The sequence below is a fragment of the Carcharodon carcharias genome, chromosome 16 (assembly GCF_017639515.1).
Source record: "Carcharodon carcharias isolate sCarCar2 chromosome 16, sCarCar2.pri, whole genome shotgun sequence".
NCBI classification, from domain to species: domain Eukaryota; kingdom Metazoa; phylum Chordata; class Chondrichthyes; order Lamniformes; family Lamnidae; genus Carcharodon; species Carcharodon carcharias.
Window position 1 is genome coordinate 20,134,979 of NC_054482.1, and position 25,245 is coordinate 20,160,223.

Consider the following 25,245-nt stretch of genomic DNA (forward strand, 5'->3'; position numbering starts at 1 on the left):
AAAATTGCACGTATTGAGCAAATACTTCACTTCTTTTGCATGAGTCTCTAATAAGTCCTTAAATTGCTACATTATGAATCAAGTAATACAGATTTTCTAGACAATTTGATTTCCAATGGTTTCTTGCTTGGAAAGGTATTTGAAGTCCTTGGCCAGCACTTGACTAGTTAAATAGCTATTAAACCATGTAAGAGATACAAAAGGAACATTCATGTAACAGAAATACAAATAGAAGATGTTGGAAATGCGAATCAGGTCAGTAAGCTTCTGTTCAAAGATAAGAAAAGTTTTTAACATTTTTGGCAAAGTGCCAAAGCAGCATGTCTAAAATTGAAACTAAAAAATACCAGCAAAACACAATAGGTGCAACTCTAATATTTTCATTTCAGTCCTGCTGGATTTTTCATTTTCCTCTTTTTCTATTTTTCTCTCATTCCTCACCTTTTATTTCCCATTTGCACAGACCCATGTCTTAGAACCCTTCTGATGAAGAGTCATACGGACTCAAAACGTTAACTCTGTCCTCCTCGCCACAGATACCGTCAGACCTGCTGAGCTTTTCCAGCAATTTTTGTTATTGTTTCAGATTTCCAGCATCTGCAGTATTTTGATTTTATCTTAGAACCCTCTCCTATTTGTACACTCATTTGCTCTTTTTTATGTCTCATTATTATATCAATTTTTTTAAAGTCAACTGACAATCTTCTTTTAAACAACAATAACTTTCATTTATATATATAACCTTTACAGAATGACAGAATTGTAGCAGCACAGAAGGACACCATTTGGTCTGTTATGTCTGCACCAGCTCTCTGAATGAGCAACTCACTTAGTGCCATTCCCACACCTTCTCCCCGTAACCTTGCACATTCTTCCTTTTCAGATAAATATCTAATTCTCTTCTGAATGCCTCAAGTGAACCTGCCTCCACCACACTCTCTGACAGTGCATTCCAGATCCTAACCACTCGCCACATGAAAAAATGTGTTCTCATGGCACCATTGCTTCTTTTGCCAATTACCTTAAACCTGTGCCCTCTCAGTCTCAACCCTTTCACAAGTGGGAACAGTTTTTCCCCATCTTCTCTGCCCAGACCTCTCATGATTTTGAATACCTCTATCAAATCTCCTCAACAGTCCCAGCTTCTCCAGTTTATCTTTGTAACTGAATTTCCTCAACCCTGGAACCATTCTTGTTCATCTTTGCTGCACTCTCTTTAATGTCTTAACAACTTTTCTAAAGAGTGGAGCCCAGAATTGGATGCAGTACTCTAGCTATGTTTTATACAAGTTTAACATAACCTTCTTGCTCCTGTACTCTATGCCCCTATTAATAAAGCCCAGGATACTGTATGCTTTTTATTAACCACTCTCACAGCCTGTCCTGCCACCTTCCATGACTTAAGCACATATATACCAAGGGCCCTCTGTGCCTGCATCCCCTTTAGAGTTGTACCCTTTATTTTATATTGTCTCCCCGTGTTCTTCCTGCCAAAATGAATCACTTCACACTTCTCTGCATTCAGCTGTATCTGCCACTTGTCCACCCATTCCACCAGCTTGTTGATGTCCTTTTGAAGTTCTACACTATCCTCCTCATAGCTCAGAATGCTTCCAAATTTTGTATCATCAGCAAATTTTGAAATTGGGCCCTGTACACCAAGGCCCAGGTCATTAATATGTGTATCAGGAAGAGCAAGGGTCCCAACACTGAAAAATCCCAAAGCACTTAGTTTGCATGCGAATCAACCAATTTCCTGCCTCTCTGTGATTGGTGTGTCTGTTGATTTTCCCCTTTCTCTCTCATTTTTCCAACCTTGCTAAAATACACTGTTTATCAATAATTTTGGCTGGAATTTTCCGGCCCTTCCCACTAGTGGAATCTCTGGTCCCACCAAAGTCAATGGACTTCTGAATGGCTCACCGCATTTTCCAGCCCTTCCCCCACCCCTGCCCCCACTGTAACAGGACCAGAAAATTCTGCCCTTTGGTTCTGATGAAGATTTACCCACAGCTGAAATATCAATCAGCTGTCCTTTTTCCTTTGCAAGTGTTGACAAACTTGCTGTGCAGAACCAGCATTTTCTATTTCACATCTTGTAGGCTTTCTTATCACATCTGTGTTACATAGACTTTACAATACAGGAACAGGCCATTCGATACAATTTATCTATGTCAAAGTTTATGCTCCAAAAGAGCCTCCTCCCAACTTAATTCATCTTGCCCTGTTATTTGTCATTGATGAATCTTAATTCTGTAGGTTTTTGCCAGTAAAGTAAATATGCTACTATTAAATGCATTCATCCAGTGGAAGATTTATGTTCATTGCTGTTATTTATTTTTAATTTTGATGTTACTGTTTCTAATAATGGAGAGCATCATCTTAAGTCATCCAGATGTTTATTTGCTCTGTGACTTGTATGGCTAGGACTAGTCTCAAAAATGCACCTGCATACTAAAGACTATTTTCTTGATTGCTGTTCTGTAGAACTTAGTAAACTCTAACCTGTACTTGCAGTACAATTCTTCCCAATGAACACTAGGGTTTTGGTGAAAATTACCAAAGGAATCATCAAGAAATTGAGCAAATTTAGTTCAATGGAGGTATTGTTCAACTGGAAAATAACACATCAGTCTCACAAATATATAAAATGTAATCTGATCCCTAGATTGGGATGGAAGAGTCTGAATTTTGCCCTAATCTGTACAATGTTCTTATGACCATTGCTTGCGTATGATTCATATATCTAGGGTGTGCTGTTCAGGTGCATTCCTCAAAGGTGAGCAGGCATTCAATGGTTAGCTGCTTCATAAAACCGACTGCAAGGCCCCAGTGGTTTAGTCTAATAAAAGCTCTCCACATTCTTTGAGCCAGCAGGGACTACATGAAAGTTTGCTCATAGCTGTTCAAATTCAACATGTATGGGAAAAATCAGTCCCTCGTCTGATGAAAACAAATATATTTTTATCAGAGTCTGATTCACTTACATTGTAAGTGCATTAATAGACCTTTCAATTATGTTGTTCAGATTGTAGTAAATTTTCATTTTGCCTACACTTTGTCTGGCACTGAACAAGATATGATATCCCCTACTGTGCGCACATACTGACTGTTTCCTGTGACTGACTGTTTCTAAGTGTTTACATAACACTATTCCGTAGCATTTAACATATTTCAATTGGATGAGTTTATTATAATGAGTTTGATAACAGATATCTATAGCACTTGCATATGGTTAACTGAACACTAGACATCCCCTTGGATGGGAGTAAGCACATTGGGGTAAGTATAGTCCAAGATCTCTTTTTTTTGCTTTTTAAAAATTCTTTGATGAAATAATCCAGGTAATCCAGAAATAAAAGCAATTAGTGATTACCACATCAATTTCTGTGATTATTTGGGCAAAGCACCAATATCATTTGAAGGATGGTTACAGTTGGTTTATTTCAACATATAAACTACAGGCTTATAGAAAATATAGTGAGTTGCAGGCCATTTACACAAATTACAGTGAGGTTGTTTTGAGTTCCAAGACAGCAGTGCGAGGTGCGAAATATTTTCTCAGTGAGAGGTCTTCACTGCGTGTAAGGTGGCAACTTACAGAGCTTCCTCCATGGCTAAGGTCACTTGGCCAGATAGGACATGTAGTACTGTTGCATTTCAAAATCAAATCATCCTCCTTTTCATAATGAACAAAGGGCACAACATCCTGCTTTTCCTGAATAAAAGACTAATTTGCATGCACAATCATGTGTAACTGTGAGTTATCCAAGTTACCCACTATACACTCACTATTCTCATGCATTAACAATGGTTTGTTCTACTAGTCAGTCTCTGCACATACATTACACACATAGTCTTTAAATTGTATGGATCGCTTACTGGTATGCATGCATGTTGTCATTGGTTATTTGTCTTGGTGATGTCTCTTGTCCGGTCAGCTTTGTTCCCATGGCACTTGTTGCCGTGGTAACTGTTGTTCCATTTCCATTGTTGGAGACCCTTGAACCTCTGGGATTGATGGTAGCTCTGTACTCAGTACGGCCGGTGAGATCCTTTGCCCTGACTAGCCAACTGTGGTGAAGGAACAGCTTCGCTAGTTGTTCATATATGCTTGCGTTGGTATGGGTGGTTGTTCACTTCCACCATATATGATCAAGGTAACAACTTCACTAATCATGTCCCAGTTGCCACGTGGGCTGGCTCCTATTGAGAGTGTTGAAGGTTTGTACCCTGACTGGCTCACAAATACTCAGCTCTGGCAGTGGTTTGGAAGTTTTGTCAAATGAAATATGGCTTTCTGCTGTTTCACCTTGATTTTTTCACTGATGCCTTTTACTACTTCTGGCTTCAGTAGCTGTTTTGCAATTAGAAGAGTAGCCTGCATGTGGTATGACATTAGTCTTTGGGCTGGACTACTTTCTATGCCGTCAGTCAGTGTGTTTTTCCATTCAAGGATTGCCTTGTAAGCACCTGAGCTAAATTTGCTCAATTTCTTGATGATTCCTTTGGTGATTTTCACTGCTACCTCAGCTTTTCCATTCAACTGAGGATAGTGTAGGGATGATATGTGGTGTTGAATTTAGCAATCTTTTGTGAAATGGTTGAATTCTTCACTTGTGAACTGACAGCCATTGTCACTCATCCCAATGTCTGGAATGCAGTTCTGACTGAAGTTTGCTTTCAAGCTTTCTACTATTTCTCCTGTCATATTTGAAGTCAGCTGGTCTAACTCCCCATATTCGGAATAGCAGTTCACAGTGACAAGATAATCAGTTCCTGGTATAGTGAAGAAGCTGACTCCATAGTCTGTCTGGGATGTTATGTGTCATCAACAGCTCTTTACCTTGTTTAGCTTGGCACTCATTACAAGCACCGCACTAGCCAATATGGTCTTTCATTTCATTGCTCATGTTTGGTCAGTCGAGCACTTCTCTTGCTTTCTCAGACTTGATTCAATTCCTTGATGGCTTTCGTGGATGTGTTTCAGCATCTCTGCTCTCATCTCCTTAGGGATGATGACTCTATTTCCTTTATACAAGATGACACCTTGGGTTGTCAATTCATCCCTGTGGGTCCAATATGACCTTGTGACCACAGGTGTGTCATTTAGGCTTTCAGGCCACCCTTTCATCATTACTTCTAGTAGCACTTGGAGAGCTGCGTCGTGTTGGGTAATTCTCTTGATTTGAGCAAAGTGCTTGTCTGTTAAATTCAATGTCTCTGCTAGGTTGATGACTTCCAGATCATGTCGAACTGCTGCTTCATGTTGAATGCCTGTTGGCACATTTAGGGTCACCAACCCAAGCTTTAGACTTGCTTCAGCTGAGATAAGTGGCCGTTGCATCCCATCTATGATCTGGAACCCTAGATTCTCCTTCTTGCCATTGCATTAGCCTCTTAGACTAATTTGTCCTCTCGGAATGAGTATCATGCCATCATATAGCCTCAATCTCACTTTCGACTGCTTCAGTTTTTGATCGCCATGATGAGCTCCTTCGCACAGGTCTGTGAAGGTGATGAAGTTACATGACACACCAGTGTCTATCTGACACTTGTTCACTTGAAACTCTCCTGCTGAGGTCATCATTGTAACAGTCACAAACCACTTACCACCTATAGACTGGACGGAGCCAAGCTGTTGTATCATGTATAGCTCTTCATGAGACTCTTCTGCTGATATCTCTCTGGTGGCCATCTGTAGAGATGTGTTTTCCTTTATTCTCACCAAACATTTGCATGCAAAACACTGCTTTCCCCACGCTGAGCAATCCTTCTTTTCCTTTTCTGATGTCCTCTGCAGTATTTGCATCCTGCCCTTTGTCTGCAATTACTCTGTTCTTTCGATCTAGAAGGTCTCTCAGCGTAATGTATCTCCTGGTCTGCTCTGCCATACATGTGCTCTAACTAATGTTGTACAAGCTCCACATTTCTATACATGTCTATCGTTTTCCTGAGTATAAATTTTGCCTCTCACTGACGAGTCTTGTATGGCTAGGGATATGCCATCTTTAATCAGATCATCTTTTAGTTATCCAAATTCGCATGATTCTGCAAGCTGTGTTACAGTAGTCACATATGCTCAATAGGTTCTTTTTCCCTTGAGCTCCAGTGTTGACCACATAGGCCAAAATCTTTCGTGCCCACTGGCATCGGGCGTTCTTGGTGGGGGGAACGGACAATATGGTGAGAAGGCCAAGAATCAGTTTCAGACATTGTGAAATCAGTTTGCAATCGTCCGCTTAGCCCGATGGTGGTGGGCTGCATTTCCTGTTGTTGGACATCATGAAACTCATTGTAATATATCTGCATATTATTATAAGGCCAGCCCGCTGAATCATCCCCCCTCCACCCCCCCGAGCTGGATCATCCACCCACATCAACATGATTGCATGCCGGTGCAGAACGCGTCTTGACAACTACGATGTGCAGAAATCGGACTTACCTTGTGGACATCCGAGGAACGGAAGATGCTGGGGCCCAACAGCAATGGCACACTGGAGGAATGTCCATGGCATGTTGGGTGGATTCTTATGGACATGGTGTGCTGTGAAGCAGCTCACATCAGCTGTGTTTGGGAGAGGAAGATGTTCTGGGGGTGGGAGAGGAAGGTCTAGTATTGACTGGAAGAGGAAGAGGTGTCAGGAGGTCAGAAATGAGGTTGGGAGGGGGACCAAAGGTGTCGGGGGGGGGGTGAGGTTGGGAGGGAATGAAGGTTTTTGCGGGGGAGGTTGAGAGGGGGGAAAGAATGTGTCAGAAGTGGGAGAGGTTGGGACGGTTGGAACAAAGGTGCTGGGGAAGTTCGGAGGGGAGGAGGGAGTACGGGGAGGAGGGGGTAATGGGGGAGAAGACAGAAACTGGGGAGGCAGGTGTAAGAGGCTGGAAGGTGTATGGGAAGGAGTTTGGAGGGGAGAAGGAGTTTGAAGGATGGAGAAGGAATGTGGAGCGGGGAGAGAGTCTGGGGGGAGGAAGGAGTCAGGAAGGGGTAAGTGGGGTGGGGAGTCCCGGGGGGAGGAGGGCTAAGGTGGGGGAACAGGGAGTGGAAGGGTTCCAAGAGGTGAAGAGGTCCAGAGGGGAGGATGTCCAGGTGAACATGCAAGGGAGGGCTCTGAAGGGTCCATGATGGCCTCCTGGGGAGTGAACTGAAGGTGGGTGTGGTATGACGGAATGGTGAGAATGACTGAGGGCAGAGTGAGGTGATAGGATCGGGGGGTGAGTGTTCGACAGTATTGTAGAAAGGATGGTGAGCGCAGTTGGTGGGGACTTGGAGGCTGACACAGACCCTGGGGGTGGGAAGGAGCAGGTCGGGAGGTTAATGTGGATGGGGCTGGGATTTTCGGGAAGGGAGGGAATGTGCATGTTGGCCTGGACATCCCCAAAAGATGTGGCTGGTAGGTCACAGAGGGGGGGGTGGAAGTTGATACCAAGAGGAGTCAACAGTGATGGGGGATGTGAGGGCGTGTGTGAAAGTTAGTGGCGTTGTCCCTTGAGGTGTGAGACCCCTGTAGATGTGTGATGGGTTTGTGAACGTGTGAATTGAGAGAGTGACTTACCCTAGCGGAACACATGAGACCATTCATCCTGTAGCGGCACTGGGTAGCTGTCCTCTTTTGAAGGCCATTGGCACTGACCATCGCTGCCACCACCTCCCAAGCCGGATTAGTGAGGTTTCTGCCCCTACTACAACCAGAGCAAGGGTAGATGACATCACGGTGGGCCTCCACGGTATCCAAAAGGCACTCAAGGGACACATCACTAAATTCTTTTTGCCTTTTGGCATCCTGTCTTCTGTACAGCAGTCTTGGGCTGGAAGCACTGAGCAGTGTGCGCATGGCTGCACTTTAAATGTGGTGCCTGGTATGATGAAGCAGTGAGGTGATGGCATGGTGGGCAAATGGGAGCCTGCCCATCATCAAAATGGAATGTTTTCCAGGAATGTATCATTAATGCAACAGGTTTGGGACAATAAATCGCAGGAAGCCACCATTGCGGCTGGGGTATAAAATCTTGTGTTCCCTACCGCTACCGCACCTAGTGCAAATCTGGGACGATTCCACCCATTGTGTTCATAAGTTACATTCATTCGGCATTCAAAGCATTCGTTCAAGGCTTTCAAAATCTCTGCTGCCTGGTTTTTATTGTTTGATGGTTAGATTTAGGGTGGTATACAATTTGCAGCATTGTTAGAAGTGTGGCTACTTTTGTCAGTTCTGGCTTGTTAATTAATCTGTTTCCAGCTAGTGGTTTTGCCATTACAAGTGGGAACACTGTGAGTTCTCTCTTTTCTTTTGAAATTGCCTTTCATTTCGACAGGAGCTGGGAGGTGGATGTTTATGGCCAGGTTCGCTCACCCAGTGTTTTACTTGCTGCCTTGCCTTCGGTATGTGTTTGCTTTCCCCTGTCCTTTTCCAGCAGCTTTTAGCAGATTTGAACATTTCTACATGCCTTTATGAGCTGTGTCTTCTCCGCGCAATTTCTAGGGTTTCAAAACCCTATATCTACTTCTCATCACCATATCCTGAATTCCAAGACAGCAGTAATTCTTCAGTGTCTTTTCAGTGAAGCATCTTTATTGAACTGTGTGTTTGTTGGCAGCTTACAGAGCTTCCGTCATGGCAGAGGTCACATGACTACAGCAAGCCAGCTAGCACATGCAGTACTGTTGCATTTCAAAACCCAAACAGGGATAATCACAAGCCCCGGCAAATAGCAAATCTATTTGAATCCCACAAAAAATCTCCATAATTTCACATCCAACAAAGATGTAGCACTAAGTAGATTGGGTTATTTTCTGTTTAAAAGTTGACTGATTTAAGAAAATATGCTGTGGTACAACTTTCTTTGTCATCCTTCTCATTCTGGTCACATCATGTAAAATCTGTGCGTTTCTACAAAAGACTTAGCTGCAAGGCTGCATATGGGGATTTCACATACACAAAGGATAATTATCCACTGAAGGTAACATTGTATTTGTTATTTGTAGCATTCCTGTTTTCTCTCTTTCCCTCCCCAGTAACCAATCATGGGTAGATATTTACTGAACAGCAGAGGGTTATGAGGCTGTGAAATGCATTGACGGAGGCAATGGTTGAGGCAAGACCCAGCATTTAAAAAGTAGGTTAGATGAGTTATTGAAAAATAGGGGAAGAGGACCAGCACTCGGGACTAGAATTACTGCTTTTGCAAAAGTTAAACAACAACATGGATTTATTGGGCTGATCATTCTATTTCCATGTTATAGTTTTTGTGTTACTCTCTGCTACATTCAGCAGAAGTGCAAGTCCTAAGGATGATGAAGATTTATTATGGTTTTAGAGTTCAAGAGGAAAGAGCTAGCATTTATATAGCGCTTTTTACAAACCCAAGATGTCACATGACACTTTATAGCTATTAAAGTAGTTATAAAATGTAATCATTGTTCTAATGTAGGGGACTGTTGCAACCAATATGTGTGCAGAAAGGTTACAGAAACATCAGTCAGATATATGATCAGATAATCTGTTTTACTGGGGATAAATTTGATCAAGACATCAGGGAGAACTCTCCTCTTCTGCAAATAGTACCATTGGATCTTTTGCATCTGCCTGAGAGTGCAGATTGGGGTACTCGGGTAAGTAATACATCATCTGAAAGATGGTGCTTTTGACAGTACAGCATTCCTTCAGTACTGCCCTGCAGTGACAACATTACATCATATACTAAATTTTCTGGAAGCACACTTCAGCCTGTGTCCTTTTGACTCAAGAGATGAGAGGACTACCACAAAGACAAAACTGACACCTAACCATTTCTGCTTTATTCTAGGAAGCTGCTGTTTGCTTACTGAATTCCACTGGATTTTAAATATGTACTTTTTAACTTCCACTGCTGACTGTAATGCAGAAAAGTTGCCATTTCTGCTCACTTCCATGATTGCTTCCTGCAGCCAGTGCCACTCGCACTGTTCATTGGCTGCGTGCATAATCAAAGGACCAAATATTGTGAGTGGCTAGCACTACTTAAAGCTAGCCTTCACCTCTTAAAGCTGATGGTGGTGGTGACATCATTCTGAATATTGTGCTGTGAAATAATGACTGAGCATGAGGGAGAACATGCACCAATGTTTCCAGAAGCTGCCCTGGAAGTCTTGATAGAAGTGGTGAGAAGAAGGAGGCCCTCTCAACTCATGCTCATAAGGAACTGGGAAGAGGTAGCAGTGGCGGTCAATAACAGGAGTGTAGCCCCAACAACTTGGATGGGGTGCAGGAAGAAGTTCAATGACATCACATGAGTTGTCAAGATCTTTGAGTGCACCTTCAAATGCCACATCTGACCAAATGCACAGCTAGCTTCATCCAGTGCTTTTCTGGCCACGCCGTGGCCAGATCCAATGCGAGGAATGAGGCGGCCCAACCAAAAGCCCATTTGACCTTCTGGCGGGACCAGATGACCCCGGTGGTGGGCAGGGCTGGAAAATCCTGCTCATTGTATTCAGGGGTGTGAGGTCGAAAAGGTGCAAGTTGGAGCTTTGAGCTCCAACGTGGCAGGTACTGGTGTGAAATTGGTGTTATGTGCTGATTGGCATTATGATCTGCCTGCTCTTCAAGCTCTCAGCAGTTATTAGGCATGTTTGTGCACGCACCCCTTTACAAATATGATGTTTGGTGCAATTCTTATTGTGAACACAACTTTTGTCGTTTAAGAGACTTTATAGCACTCAAAATTCTGCTTCCTAGAGTTTAAGCTAGAAACTTTATGTTTGTATGACTAAGTGCCACATTGTTCAGTGCACTAATGCATTAAGCCATCAATGGAGCTGCTTACTTTTTTTTCTGACAGAGCGCTCATCAAATTATCCAAGGGCAGGCTTTTTAATTTAGCGGGCATGCACGATCAGCGGGCTTGGGGCTGGCTGGGGAACGGACACACGACCACAATCGATCCCTGAGCGCGATTTCACGTTGGCTGGCCAATTAACAGCCAGCCAGCCAGCATGAAACACGCATGGAAAGGCTCAGCGCTGACGGGGTGGAGGTGGGAGGAGGGCGAGCGCTGAAGTCAGCGCAGGCGTGGAGGAGCGAGGAATGAAGGCTCCCTGAAGGCAGAGAGCTGCCTCAGGGAGCTGAAGCATTTAAATGTAACATAAACAAACTTTAAAATCCAGAATAAAAATGCCCACCCATCAGAATCAGTCACCTGAACATATACAAGATGAAAATCCTGTCCATACGTTTTTATTTTTTGAAACTTAATAACAGAAACCTGCTCCCACCCGTGGATGAGGTTTCCTGAAAAATGCAAAGGCCGCCTGGCCAATTCGTCTGCCTGCCAACTGCAGCATTGGACGGGCAATGAAAAATCTCCGTTAATTGCGAATTTAATGGCCTTAGTAGGCCTCTTAATTGCCAACGGGCCTGCTTCCGTCACTCGCGTGCGTCCGCCGACCGAAATATGCGTGATGACGTTGGGACGCTCGCCCGATGTCATCACCCGCTATTTCACGATCGATTGGATTGGGCACGAGCCCAGATACCAAGCGAAAAATTCTGCCCCATATAAAGGACTTTTCTTTGCCTTGTACAAATCGTGCACGTAAATAAAGAAATTATGCCAAGTTTTCCTAATCCTATTGGAATCTATAGGCATATGATGATATAAATTATTTATATTATTGCAATGAAATATTACTGTATGCAGTGGCTGCATTAATACATTAGCTCAATCCTGCTTGGAATACGAGCCTGAATTTTTTGGATGGCACGATCTTGTTTCCCGCCTTTCACATCCCCACCGACTCCAATTTCCCCGCAGCCAATTGACGCTCCAACATGGCTGCAGGCAGGACTTCCGTCCCTCACTCAGGAGCAAGTCCCCCCCCACCGCCTTACAGATTGGCTGGCATCTCTCCAGTCCCTGCAGCAACAGTGTTGCAGTGGACAGAAGAGGTTCAAGAAGACGTTGGAGACGAAGGGTGGAATTGTCCTAGATATGCATTAAGTGCGGTAGCGGGCAGGAAAAAAGGAAATTTTACCCGCCGGCCACAATGGTGGCTTTTCATGCCTTATCGTCCCATTCCTGCCTCATTAATTATGGAGCACAGGAAACATGCCATCTCGCCGTTTCCTCACTCCGGGTGCCGTATCTAAACTGCAGCCGTGCACGCAGTTCTCAATGCTTGCAGCCCAGGACTGCTCCACTGAAGACAAGGCCCTGAAAGCCAGGAAGAGTTCAGTGACCCGTCACTGGAATGTTTTTTGTATGCCTGCTGTGATGAGCACCACCCCCGCTCTGGCTGCAGGAGGCCCAGCAATCTCACCTCTCCGGTTTGGGAGACGGTGGCAGTGGTGGTCAGTGCCAATGCTGTACAGAAGAGGTTGGCCATCCGGTGCCAAGGAAAGAGGATGAATGATCTCATCCGTGCCAAGGTAATTGCCAGAGTAAGGCAGTCATCTCATCACTCTAAACTCTCACACTCACAAGCTCATCACACATTCACTGGCATCGCACTCACTGCCACTCACTCTCTCTCACACACACACTCACACTTCCATCTGTCTTCATCTCCTCTGGAGACTGCATCCTCAGCCTACAGTATCTTGAGGCCATTTGCACAGATCAACACGTGCCCCCACACACATGCCCTGGGATACCCCCCTTCCCCAGTACACTGCAGTATAGTGCAGCCTCTTCCCTTGCCTGGGGCCTCTTCTCCCCCTTTCCCAAACAAGCCCTAGCCCTGCAGCCACTGAAAAGCCACCTCCGCCTTATGCCTGGTCTGGTAGTTAGAGACCTGCTCATGAGCCCCCCTAAAAGTGATGTGGTGCTGCCTGCGAAACCTGGCGCTAATGACCACAAATGACCCAAAGCCAAGGTAGACAAACAAACTGCGAAGTCCTGAGGAAAGTACAGCTCGCCAGGTGCATGTTGCTTATGTACAGCTGTGAACCACGCTGGCTTCCTATCATGCCAACTTGCCCAGGTGATCCGGCATTGGCAGTTGGGGGTGGGGGGGATGATTCCAGTGAGCAGGGCTTCGAATGATAAGCAGATGTATTACAATGAGGTTCCTGACCTCCGGTGGTGGGAAACATGGTCTGCCATGACGGGCGGAGCAGGTGATTACAGTTCAACTGCACAAAACCGTTCTTTGGCCTTCCTGCCATGTTGTCCATTCATGCCCGCCATGACGCCTGTTGGCAACGGGCATTGAAAATTCCGCCCTATGTCCAGTAACCAAAGGCCCAGGTAAGTCAAAGTGGTCCCAGGTGGGGAGGGTATGGAAGGCCTGGGGGCCTCGAAAGAGGCCATCGGAGTCTCGGGGAAGAGGTCGATGGGAGGAAGGTCTGGACACCACTGGGTCTTATGGGTTGGGAGGTGTCTGACTTCAGAAGGGGGCTTCTGGTGGAGACACCCAACACCCACCACACCCCATCATGCCCGAGATGTAATTTTGTATTTTGGGCTTCCCCCATAGAGGTTCAATCTTCCCATAGGCCTAAAAATTGAGCCTGAGCAGGAAATGGCCCTTAAGTGGCTATTAATTGGCCACTTAAGGGCCTCAATTGTGGCAAGGGAGGGCTTTCTGTTCGAGGCCTTGCCTGCCGCTGTGTCAATTCACTCTGTGATCATGGCATGCGGGAACCCGGAGGGAATCCCATCCCTTCAAGTTCATGCTTCCCACCACCCACCTAAAAACCCACCCTAGGGGAATGTAAAATTCTGGTTATTTCTGACATTCCTCTAAGCAGCCAGAATCAGCTTCACTCCAGGGTAATGCAGATCAACATTGCAGTTAGGCAGATGCCGACAGCAATGACAACTTTCACTTATCTCGCGCCCATTTTTATTCGCTCACAAGCTGTGAGCATCATTGCCTTGGCCGGCATTTATTGCCCATCCTGAATTGCCCTTGACTTTGAGAAAGCTCCCAAGGTATTTCAAAGAGGCGTACTCAAAAAACGATGCTGAGCTAAGAAAGGAGATATTTGAGGGTTATAATGTGGCTCAAAAGAGGTGAGAGGCAGGAAGCGTAGGTTAGAATTTCAGAGCTTAAGATTGAGGCAGCTATAAGCACAGCTGTCAGTGGTGTGGTAAACAGGGGAAACGCACCAGAGGCCAGTGTCAGAAGCAAGAAGAGGTTAGGGAGTGTGTTGGCTGGATTGTAGGGCTGGAGGAAGTTAGGGAGGGGCAAGTCCTGGTGAGTTTTAAACAAGAAAATGAGAATTGTAAATGGAAGCATGAAGGGAGGCACTGTGGGTCAGTGAGGGCAGGAGTGATAGGTAAGCGGCACTTGGTACGTGATGGGCTATGGGCAGTAGAGTTTCAGATGATGTTCAGTTCACTGAGGGTGAAGCAATGAAAGCTGACCAAAATACCGTAGGAATGGACAAGACTGGAGGTGACAAAACACAGACGAGGAGCAAAATATAGTGAGAGATAGATTGAGGTACAGACAGAGATGGGTAATATAATGGAGGGGGAGGATACAGCCCATGTGATGAAGAGGATTTGGGGCAGAAATTCATCTTGGCAAATAGACAGGTAAACTTGCCTCCATTATATTCTGGGTGCAATGAAAAGATACTTAACTGACCAATTGTGTTGTGGCACTTTCCTCTGATTTTATTTCTTATTGGTAATCTGTTCAAATTCACTATTTTCCAAAAATTTTCCACTTTCCCACTGAATACAATATTTCACTTTTTTCAAAAATGCAAATGAATCTTATTTCGCCACCCAAGATTATTTAAGCAGACTTACATGCAGTTTCATCTCAATATCACGTTGATAACATCATTTTCTCCTTCGTTTTACTTAGGCAGCAGATTCATCTTGCTTTATGGAAGCCAGTTAGTTGCCAGTGACTGGTTGAATCCCGCTCAGGTGGTGCTCTACCACCAGCAGAACAGCAGTGGTCCCTGGATAATGGAGTTATGTGGTCGTCGCCTGATTGACCCCTGTGAGCATGAGTGTGATATGGACACAGGTAAGGCTTGTTCTTATCGCTCATGTTCAAAATTGTGAGATTGTGGCTCTGCATCCTATTACAAGCATTGATAACAAATTTCTGCACAATGAAAGCTCTACACAACTTATCACAGATCATTCTCTGGAAGAGTGGGGGTGGGGTGGGGGTTGGTTAGCAGATGGAGAACAAGCTGATCTGATGTGAGTTCTTATAGCTGGGCAGGTTTTTTTTTTTCTTTTCCCTCGCTGAACCTAGACTGTTAATTCATTTACCCGACTAGAAATTTGCCCTCAACAAATGCAAAACTATCCTGAGATGTAATTACTTAAGAGACAACATTTACACACATGGACTAAAAGAAGAGCCTTTAGAGGTTCTTGTTAGATATCCGTGGTAAGTATACCTCACCTGCAAACTTGGCCATCAAGAATAAATCATAGACAAATTATTTTACTCCACCTATTGATGTGATTATTCTAATAAATCCATTATTCACTTTTGTACTTTATGTGCTTTTTATGAGTTCAATGCATTAAAGCTTCCACAAATACAAACAAGGGGTGTTTTGGTATACACTTCAGTTGTTTTTTCACACTTCTGCATCAATGGAATGAATACATTATTGTATTTTACTGCATATTTAAGATTTAAAATATTTCCCTTAAAATGGCATTAAATTGAATAAATTGTTAATTGTTCTGACTGAGAAGTACGAAAAAAGCATTTGAAATTTCCTTTGTTCCTCAAGTCTTTCAACTGCAAATAAGTTTAATGACCAACAGTTTTCAGCTAAGAGAGCACCTGAAGAAGGGAATGCTGTGTCAAAATGTGAACAGGATTGAACTTCACCCTTAGATTAAATTGGACTATAAGAACTATGGTACATTACTTTCTCTGTTCCTTTAATCACGATTTAATTGACTTGTTGAGAGTTCTGTAGTGTTTCTGAGGCAGAAGCAAGTGTATGGCATCAGAATTGACTGCTATGAAGCTTTCTGAGTCACAAGCATCTCACTTGGTGTCAGCTTTGAGGTTGCATCAACAATTGTGAAGTAGAATATCCTTATTGAGTTACGATGCAGCATTAGGTTACTCATTTTGAAGCAAGAAGAGTATGAATAGAACTGAAATGTTCACTCACAGAGAACTGTTTTAAACACAGTGACTTAAAATGGTTGCGTAGACCTTGACATTCCACAGGCATGCAATATCCAAAAAAGTAGTCCTGTGTCATTACATTGAAACTGCCTATTTAAAATGCCAATTAATTAATGATATGTTATTCGCAACAGAACATTTATTTTCCATATTGAACATAACCTTCTTATCTATGTCAACAACACAAACACGCAATCAAAAGAGTCCCAATCAACAAACTCCAATATTTTGAGCTACCATCTTGCATCATTCAACTTTATTTTTTTGCAAATTATGATCAGTCGCTACTGCAGATGTTAGGGATTGTCCTTCTGCAATCTAAAATATAGCCAGAGTTGCCAGTTACTGTCACACAACTGATTTCAGGGCAGGTCATTCATCCAATGGTGCAAGGTAGCTTAAAATGGAACCTCTTTAAGGATAAACATCTAATTATTGCAGAAAATGAGCAAACAGGCAAATTGGCAAAGGACACTATATAGATTAGAAGGACTAAATAGCAAAATATAACAGACAGGTGAGGCAGTCATATCAAGCCCAAAATATAAATAAAGTATTATGAGGAAAAATAGTACCATTAGTAATTAAAATAATAATTAAGTGCCATCATGCAATATATAGTGTGTACAACTCATGGCAGCAGCTCTGTTTACAGGTGCATTCAGACTAAATGAGTGATCGTGTTTGATTCAGCACTCTGCTTGTATGTGTTGTGGATATGTGTGTGGTGGAAATGTGGGCTGGGTACCTCAAGGCACAAACGCCTTCTTCCTGATTTCTCTCATTTGGCTTGTGTCACCACATGTCAAAGCCTTAAGAACAGTCCAAACATTTTCAGAGGCTACCTGAGAGTTTTGGCTGAGTTGATGTTTATAGAGAGTGGTCGGGAGAACATTGGAATAGTTCAGCTCATTTATTCGCTAGATTAAATTAACCTTCACAGTCCACAAAGCGAAGCCGTACAATCTGTGGTACTCCCTCACCAACTGACTCCAAGGTTACCGTCTCACTCTTTGGACTGAGTGGGAGATTTGGTTTGAATGATGGGTTCACAAATTTCTGAAAGTAGAGCTATAAATTTTGAAATGTCTATATATTTTCAAATGGATGTCTTTTTCTCCATTTACTTCTAAGCCTTTTGAAGCAAAGGTGTTCATTATTTGGGTTTTCAATTAAATTTTATTATAAGCAAAGCGAGTAAAGTCAAAATCTTCTCCTATCTCAAAATCTCCTCCGATTGCAAAACTGTAGATTTAAAATCTGTTATCCCTCAGTAAAATTATTTACCAGCTACTGGTATGAAACACAAAATAATTATCCGTGCAAAAGTGGTAGCGAGAAGGCCCTCAATGAAGGATCCTAATGGCAGGAATAAATATGCAGTTAACGGACAAATGCATCTGCTGCCAGGAATGCACTGGTCCATAATCCTATTACCAGCTGTACAGAAACCTTTTATGAGAGTTAAGAACATTTGTCTTGGAAAGTACCACAGGAAAACATCAGTCAACATTGCCAAATTGATTAGATTAAGGCTAGAAAAATGCTGCGTATGGTGTATGTTGCCCTTGTTAAATAGAATGTGAGCACTATTACTCTGTTTCAATGGACACCATTTCATAATTTTTAGATTGTCATTATTGAACAGGAAATGGCTGGGCGTCAGAAAGTCTGCCAACAGAAGCAATATAAGTCTAATATAAGCTGAGTGCAAGCAGACTCATTAATAGCACTAATAATCGTGCATGCCTCTGTGAACAGCAACACTTTTAGTTGAATGCTTAAAGTTTTTCTCTAACGCAGAGGAAAACTCTCAAGCAAGAATTGTTTTATCAATCTTAATTTGAACCACATTCAGAATGGACTGCTCCATGAGATTTCACAGCAATACGATCACTCCATCTGTGACCTTAGCCATCTTTATGCCAGCTGATAGGATGGTCATTATTCCATTAGCTGTCAATTTAGATTTCTAAGCTGGAGCTCCTCTCTCCACTTGCTGGTACTGTTCAGAACAAGGCTTAAACGTACTCCCAAAATATCACAGTGATAGCTGGCAACAATATTAAATGCTTTACTAATTAGTGATTATTTATTCATTTCTCAAAACGCTCATAAGAGTTTTAATCAGATGAGAGAGGAAATATTGCAATGCCATCACTTGAATAAGGAACTATAGGGGGAAAAGTTGAACCTCGCTTTGCTTATTATTCAGCTGCAAAACAGATCCACAGCCGATAAATGTTTATACATATTTTAATATTTATTGCCAATAGCATGCTACCAAAACACACAGGAAGCTTGTGCCGCTACTATTGTGGGAGTAAATTTCATTGGGCCTTACAGAGAGTTGACAGTGATGGTCCTATCAAACAACAGGAATATGCTTGGAGTTCTTTTTGTCTGTACAGAAACAGCTACTCACAGGGCAGGCATTTTCTACACTTTAAGCTGATGTTAATGCTATGAAACATGACATTTCTTTGCTGTTTCATGATGCAGCAGGCAGGTGCCACTGGGTTATCATATTTGGAAGTGTTGAAACATTCTTGACTTGGCAGCTTGCTTGTTCTGCTATGTATGTCTATTGTTCTATATGGGACTTAATCAGTGTCCTGATGACACGCAGATCACACACTTTAACACTCTCGTCAGTGTCTTTTGTTTATGGTTGATAGCCTGTGTAGAAGTGTATTTCAAGCTTCAGGTGAAGAATATTTGCACAGTATGTGGTTACTGTAATAAACTTGGAATGTCGGACTAATTTCTTCTAAGAAACAATAAACCTTAGAGACTCCAGATGAGACTACATGCTTGTTCCAAGAACAAGGCTAAAAAACTCCACCCCTAAGATTCCCTGCGCTTAGGGCTGATTCGTCTATACAGTCACATGATCCCCATAACAGTAAGAATTGGTTTAACTTACAATCATTACATTCCTTCCCCTTTAATTTTGTTTCACCCTCTTATTTACAAAAACATCTTAACCTATGTTATATACAGTTCATGCCATAATAAATTTAGTCTTTGAGGAGGTTTTTGGATTCGGGTAAAGCGACACAACTCTTCAACTGGAGGTTCATCCATTGGATTAACTTGCATGGGAACTGCAGCATCAGGGACATCCTTAAACAATGGCAGTTCAGAATTATTTACATCAACAGAGATATCAGATATGTCTATTCTTTGTTGATCTAGCACCTCAGGGGCTGAAGCTTCAACTTTGATTTCAGGTAGAGTCACTGGTTGTTGGAGGGTTTTGGACTTCTGAGATAATCCACGTGTTTCCCAACAATCCTGTTTTCCACTTCTATCTGATAAGATAAAGATCCTGTTTCAGAGACGATTGTACTGGGGACCCATCTCGGTCCAGTTGCAAAATTTCAAACAAAAACTATCTCTCCCACGGTAAACTCTCGACCTTTACCGTGAACATCATGATTCACTTTCTGACTTCCCTAATTTCTCTCCCCCTTCCCCTCTAAGGTAGGGAATACTAGACCCAATTTTGTGTGAAGTCAGCACTGCATTAACAATTCTGAAGGTGTTAAACCAGCAGTTGCATGAGGAGTTGTGCCATAGCTGAACAGGAAACTTGAAATTCATGTTTCCAACATTCCCTCTGTTAGTTTCTTTATGCCTGTTTTAAAGGTTTGTACTGCTCTCTCTGCTAACCCATTGGTCAAGGGATGATACGGTGCTGTTCTGATGTGTTTAATCCCATTTAGGTTCACGAATCTTTGGAGTTCAGTGCTGGTGAAAGCCGTACCATTATCTGACACAATAACTTCAGGTAAACCATGAACACTGAAATTCTGGCGCAGTTTTTCAATGGTTGCAGATGAAGTAGGTGATCTCACTTCAAACACGTCCATCCATTTTGCATCGATAATCACAAGAAACATGGTACCTAGAAATGGGCCTACATAGTCTATATGTAGTCTCATCCAGGGTCGACCAAGCCACTCCAACAGATGCAATGGAGCTGAAATGGGCAATTTTTGCTGTTGCTGACACTGGAGACAGTGTTTCACCATTTTCTCTATATCACTGTCTATACCTGGCCACCAGATAGAACTTTGTGCGAGCATCTTCATTTCCAAAATTCCAGGATGTGCCCTATGAAGTTCTTCCAATAATGGTTCTCTTCCCTTCACAGGAATAACGACTCTTGCTCCCCATAATAAGATAACATCTTGACAACTCAGTTTGGATCTACGTACAAAGAACGGTTTTAATTCTTCAGGAGATTGTGCATTTGACCATCCTTGTAATACTTGTTCATGGACTCTTGCTAAAATTGGATCCTGATTTGTCCAATTCTTTATCTGTCTCATGCAAACTGGTGAGGAGTCCAGGAAATTCAATGCAAGTACTATCTCTTGAGGTATTGGAACGCATGCAATACTGTCTGGCAAAGGGAGGCGATTGAGGGTGTCTGCATTTGCTGTAGGCGCAAAAGATGATGCATAAAAGTGTACTCATATGCTGATAAAATTAAAGCCCACCTTTGAATTCTAGCCCTCTTTCTCAGTTTGTGAGTATCCTTTCTCAGCTGCAGAAAGGGTTCTGGATACATATCCTGTTGGTCTTTCAGGTTTGATTTATTTTTCTTCTTTTTGTGTTTGCCACAGGGCTTTGTCTCATCCTTCATTTTGATTTCACAGTCGGCCAAATTTCTCCCTGGTGAAATCTTAACTTGGTTCTGTTCGGGGGTTGAGTTACCCATTCGCATCTTGGAAAGCCTCATGACTTTCCCTTCTAATGCCTCTTTTGTCTCCACCAACTGATCCCTCAATTCTTCTGAGTCTCTTTTGCAGCTTTTGGCTCCCGCTTGGAACATTAAACATTCTTGGGTTTTTTTCTGCGAACTGTTTCTTCAGTTGGTTCAGAGTGGCACTGCATTTGTTTAGCCTCTTTTCATGATTTTCCTCTGACCTGAGGGATCCTTACATCCTGTGAAGGTCCTTCAGCTCGTCTATCTCATTACAAAGTACACTATCATATTCCCTTGTCAACTCAGGATTTCTTCCTGCTTGGGCTTGAAATATTTCTGACAGTTTAGTTTAATTTCTTTCAACCAATCACAACCCAGAAGGCTAGGTCCTTCTCGTGCTACAACAATTATTGGGAGCTGAGCTGTCTGTTATTCGTATGATACAGGTACAGAGGTGATGCCTTTCACCTCTAGTGCCTCTCCTGTATATGTTTTTAACTGAGCAATGGTTTTCTCCAAACTCAATGACTGGCTACCTTCTCTGAGGTATTTAAAGATGTGTTCTCCCACCACTGTGGTCGATGCTCCAGCGTCCACTTCCATGAGCAGAGGCTTTCCATTTACTTGAAGTGTAACAGTGATTGGTTCAGTTTCCCTGGCCTTCAGATTGTGTAGGGAATGAACGTCAGCTTTGACCTGATGTTTCAATAGCTGCCTTGATCTAGTCCTGCACTGTTTAACAACATGCCATTTTTTGTGGCGGTACTGGTATTCTCCCTCTTTAAATCTACAAACTTTAGATGCATGATGTTCCCCACAATGTGTAACACTTTAACTTCTGGGCTACTGGTGAGCTGCTTCCAGCATTTTTTTTCTTCTGTTTTTCTAGTGGTAGGGACGATGTCCTGCTTCACAGTAGCCTCTCTGATCCTCACACTACGCCCAGCGGCAGGCTCCCGCCCTGGCTGCAAAACGGTGCCCTGTTGCTCACTCTGTAAAGCCTGCGAATCCCTCTCAGCACTCTCCATTGCTAATGCTATCTCAATGGCGCACTTCAGGTCTATCTCAACTGCTGCAAGAAAACGTGCAGAATGACATCGTCGTTTATGCCGCAAACCAATGGAACTCGCACCATGTTGTTTAGAGTATCACCGAAGTCACAGCAGTCTGTTAACTGTTTTAACATTCCGATGTATGTGGCTTGAGAGTTAAACTTGAATCTTTGCATGATCACGGAGAGTTTAGGCTGAAAATGTCCTTTCACGAGGTCGACTAGCTTGGTGAAGGATCTAGAATTTGGCACGGTTGGAGCCATCAAGCTCCAGATTAGGTTATAGGTTTTGCTCCTTCAGACACCTAGGAGAATTGCCTTCTGTTTCTCCTCTGCCGTTGTTTCACTGGCCACAAAATAGAAACCTAATAGCTCAATGTATTGACAATGTATGTCCTCGACAGATGAGTCGCACAGATCAATTCTGCCAAAGTGAGGCATTGCTGGTGAGTATACTTCTTTCCTTTCTTTCCTTAAGATATTGGAATGCTCACAGTTACGAGGCGAGTCGGCGCTATTGATTCTCGTCGCTAATTGTAATAAACTTGGAATGCAGGACTAGTTTCTTGTAAGAAACAGTAAACTTTATTTACAAGCTCCCGATGAGATTACATGCTTGCTCCAAGACCAAAACTAAAAAGATCCACCCCCAAGATTCCCCGCACTTAGGGCTGATTCACCTATACAGTCACATGATCCCCATAACGTAAAGAAATGGTTTAATTTGCAATCAGAACAGTTACACTTGGAACAGATTCCACTGTTGGTCCACTCACAGTCTATAGATTGCATAAACAGTACAAAAATGTGGCAAACATTTGAATGCATAAGTTAAAGTATCATTCCGAATGAGTACTGCTCCCACAAAGTAGATGCTCTAGATACTGTAAATAAGGCATAGTTTGCATAGAATATATTATGGACATATTCTAGATTTATTAGATATTAAAAATAGAGATGAGGATTTAATGCACGAGAAACATATGTCAGTGCACTTCAAAAAGTAATGCATTGAAAGAAGCACTGAGATGTTTCTGTGTGAAATGTGCCATCTAAACTGAAGCATTATATTATTGTAATACTTGAAATAAAAGCAGAAAACAGCCAGCATCTGGAAAGGGAACCTGAATTAATATTCTATGAATTTGGAGATTATAGCGTATTCTGAAAAATGTGTTGCAGGAATATATTCACTATATCTGGACCACAATGATTAGTACAACAGATTATATAGAGAAGAAAGCATAACTGAAGAATAAAGGGCAAGATGACATTAAAGAAATAATGAAGGTAAGTTAAGAGAACATGACTGCTGTAGATTATCCACAAATAAGCAATTGCTGTGTTAGCAGAGCAACCAACTCCTGAAAATTGGCATTTTTATTTTCACGAGTTAAGGAATATAGCATTGAAAGGCATGGTCTCAGAGAATTAGTTTATCCCAGATTAATTTGCAGGATAGGTCCTAGTCGCATAAAGGATGACTTTCTTGGGTGAGACCTCAAAGCCTTTTTCAGAGCCATGGAGTTATATTTCAGCAAGACCCAGCTTCTTCAGGAGAAACTGAAAGATAATTGGACAGCAGGAAGAAGTGGATTTGGCAACACAGAGAACATCAGCCACCTGCTCTTCCTTTCAAACACTGTATCACAAGCTGGGGTCGGCAGACTCCTGGTGTCTGAAGAGATTTTTCCAAGGGGTCCGCAAAATAATGTGAATGTAATAAAACAAAAATGGCTGGAAAAACTCAGCAGGTCTGACAGCATCTGCAGAGAGGAAGACAGTTAACGTTTCGAGTCCGTAAGACTCTTCATCAGAACTAAAGAAAAATAGAAATGAGGTGAAACATAAGCTGGTTTTAGGAGGGGTGGGACAGGTGGAGCTGGATAGAGGGCCAGTGATAGGTGGAGGTAAAGAAGAGATTGCCAAAGATGTCACAGACAAAAGGACAAAGGGGTGTTGACGGTGGTGATACTGGCTAAATGATGTGCTAATGGTGACATTAAGGGTAGAAAGCAGGACAAGCAAATGACAGATAGCCCTAGTGGGGGCGAGGTAGGGGGAAGGGATTGAAATAGGCTAAAAGGTGGAGATAAAACAATGTATGGGAATAAATTAAAAATAATAATAGAAATAGGTGGGAAAAGAAAAATATGTTAAAGAAATATATAAATTATTAGAAAAAAGGGGGATCGAAAAGGGGTGGGGATGGAGGAGAGAGTTCATGATCTGAAGTTGTTGAACTCACCGTTAAGTCCAGAAGGCTGTAAAGTGCCTAGTCGGAAGATGAGGTGCTGTTCCTCCAGTTTGCGTTGAGCTTCACTGGAACAATGCAGAAGGCCAAGGGCGGACATGTGGGTATGAGAGCAGGGTGGAGTGTTGAAATGGCAAGCGACAGGGAGGTCTGGATAATGTTTGCGGACAGACTGAAGATGTTCCGCAAAGCGGACACCCAGTCTGCGTTTGGTCTCTCCAATGTAGAAGAGACCACATTGTGAGCAGCGAATACAGTAGACTAAATTGAGGGAAGCACAAGTAAAGTACTGCTTCACGAAATGAGTGTTTAGGCCCTTGGGCAGTGAGGAGGGCGGAAGTAAAAGGGCAGGTGTTACACCTTCTGCGGTTGCATGGGAAGGTGCCATGGGAGGGGTTTGAGGTGTAGGGGGTGATGGAGGAGTGGACCAGGGTGTCCCGGAGGGAACAGTCCTTACAGAATGCTGACACGAGGCTAAGAGAAAATGTGTTTGGTGGTGGCATCATGCTGGAGCTGGCGGAAATGGCAGAAATGGTGGAGGATGATCTTTTGAATGTGGAGACTGGTGGGGTGATAAGTGAGGACAAGGGGGACCCTATCATGTTTCTTGGAAGGAGAAGAAGGTGTGAAGGCAGATGAGTGGAAGATGGGCTGGACACGGTTGAGGGCCCTGTCAACCACCGTGGGTGGAAAACCTTGGTTAAGGAAGAAGGAAGACATGTCAGAAGAACTGTTTTTGAAAGTAGCATCATCAGAACAGATGTGACAGAGGCAAAGGAACTGAGAGAATGGGATGGAGTCCTTACAGGAAGCGGGGTGTGAGGAGCTATAGTCGACTTGGCTGTGGGAGTTGGTGAGCTTGTAGTGAATATTGGTGGACATTCTATCCCCAGAAATTGAGACAGAGAGGTCAAGGAAGGGAATGGAAGTGTCAGAGATGGACCATGTGAAAATGATGAAGGGATGGAAATTGGAAGCAAAATTAATAAATTTTTCCAGGTCCAGACGAGAGCATGAAGCAGCACCGAAGCAGTCATCGATGTACCAGAGAAAGACCTGTGGGAGGGGGCCTGAGTAGGACTGGAACAAGAAATGTTCCACATATCCCATAAAGAGAC

General features: G+C 43.0%; 1 protein-coding gene across 1 annotated transcript in view; it reads left to right on the forward strand.

Annotated features, from left to right (window-relative positions):
- astn1 (astrotactin 1) overlaps positions 1 to 25,245 on the forward strand; it is a 2,752,121-nt gene that overhangs the window by 1,105,955 nt on the left and 1,620,921 nt on the right. Inside the window, exon 9 of the mRNA XM_041207794.1 lies at positions 14,798 to 14,965. Within this exon, the coding sequence (XP_041063728.1) occupies positions 14,798 to 14,965 (168 nt within the window). The remainder of the gene's footprint in view (positions 1 to 14,797; positions 14,966 to 25,245) is intronic.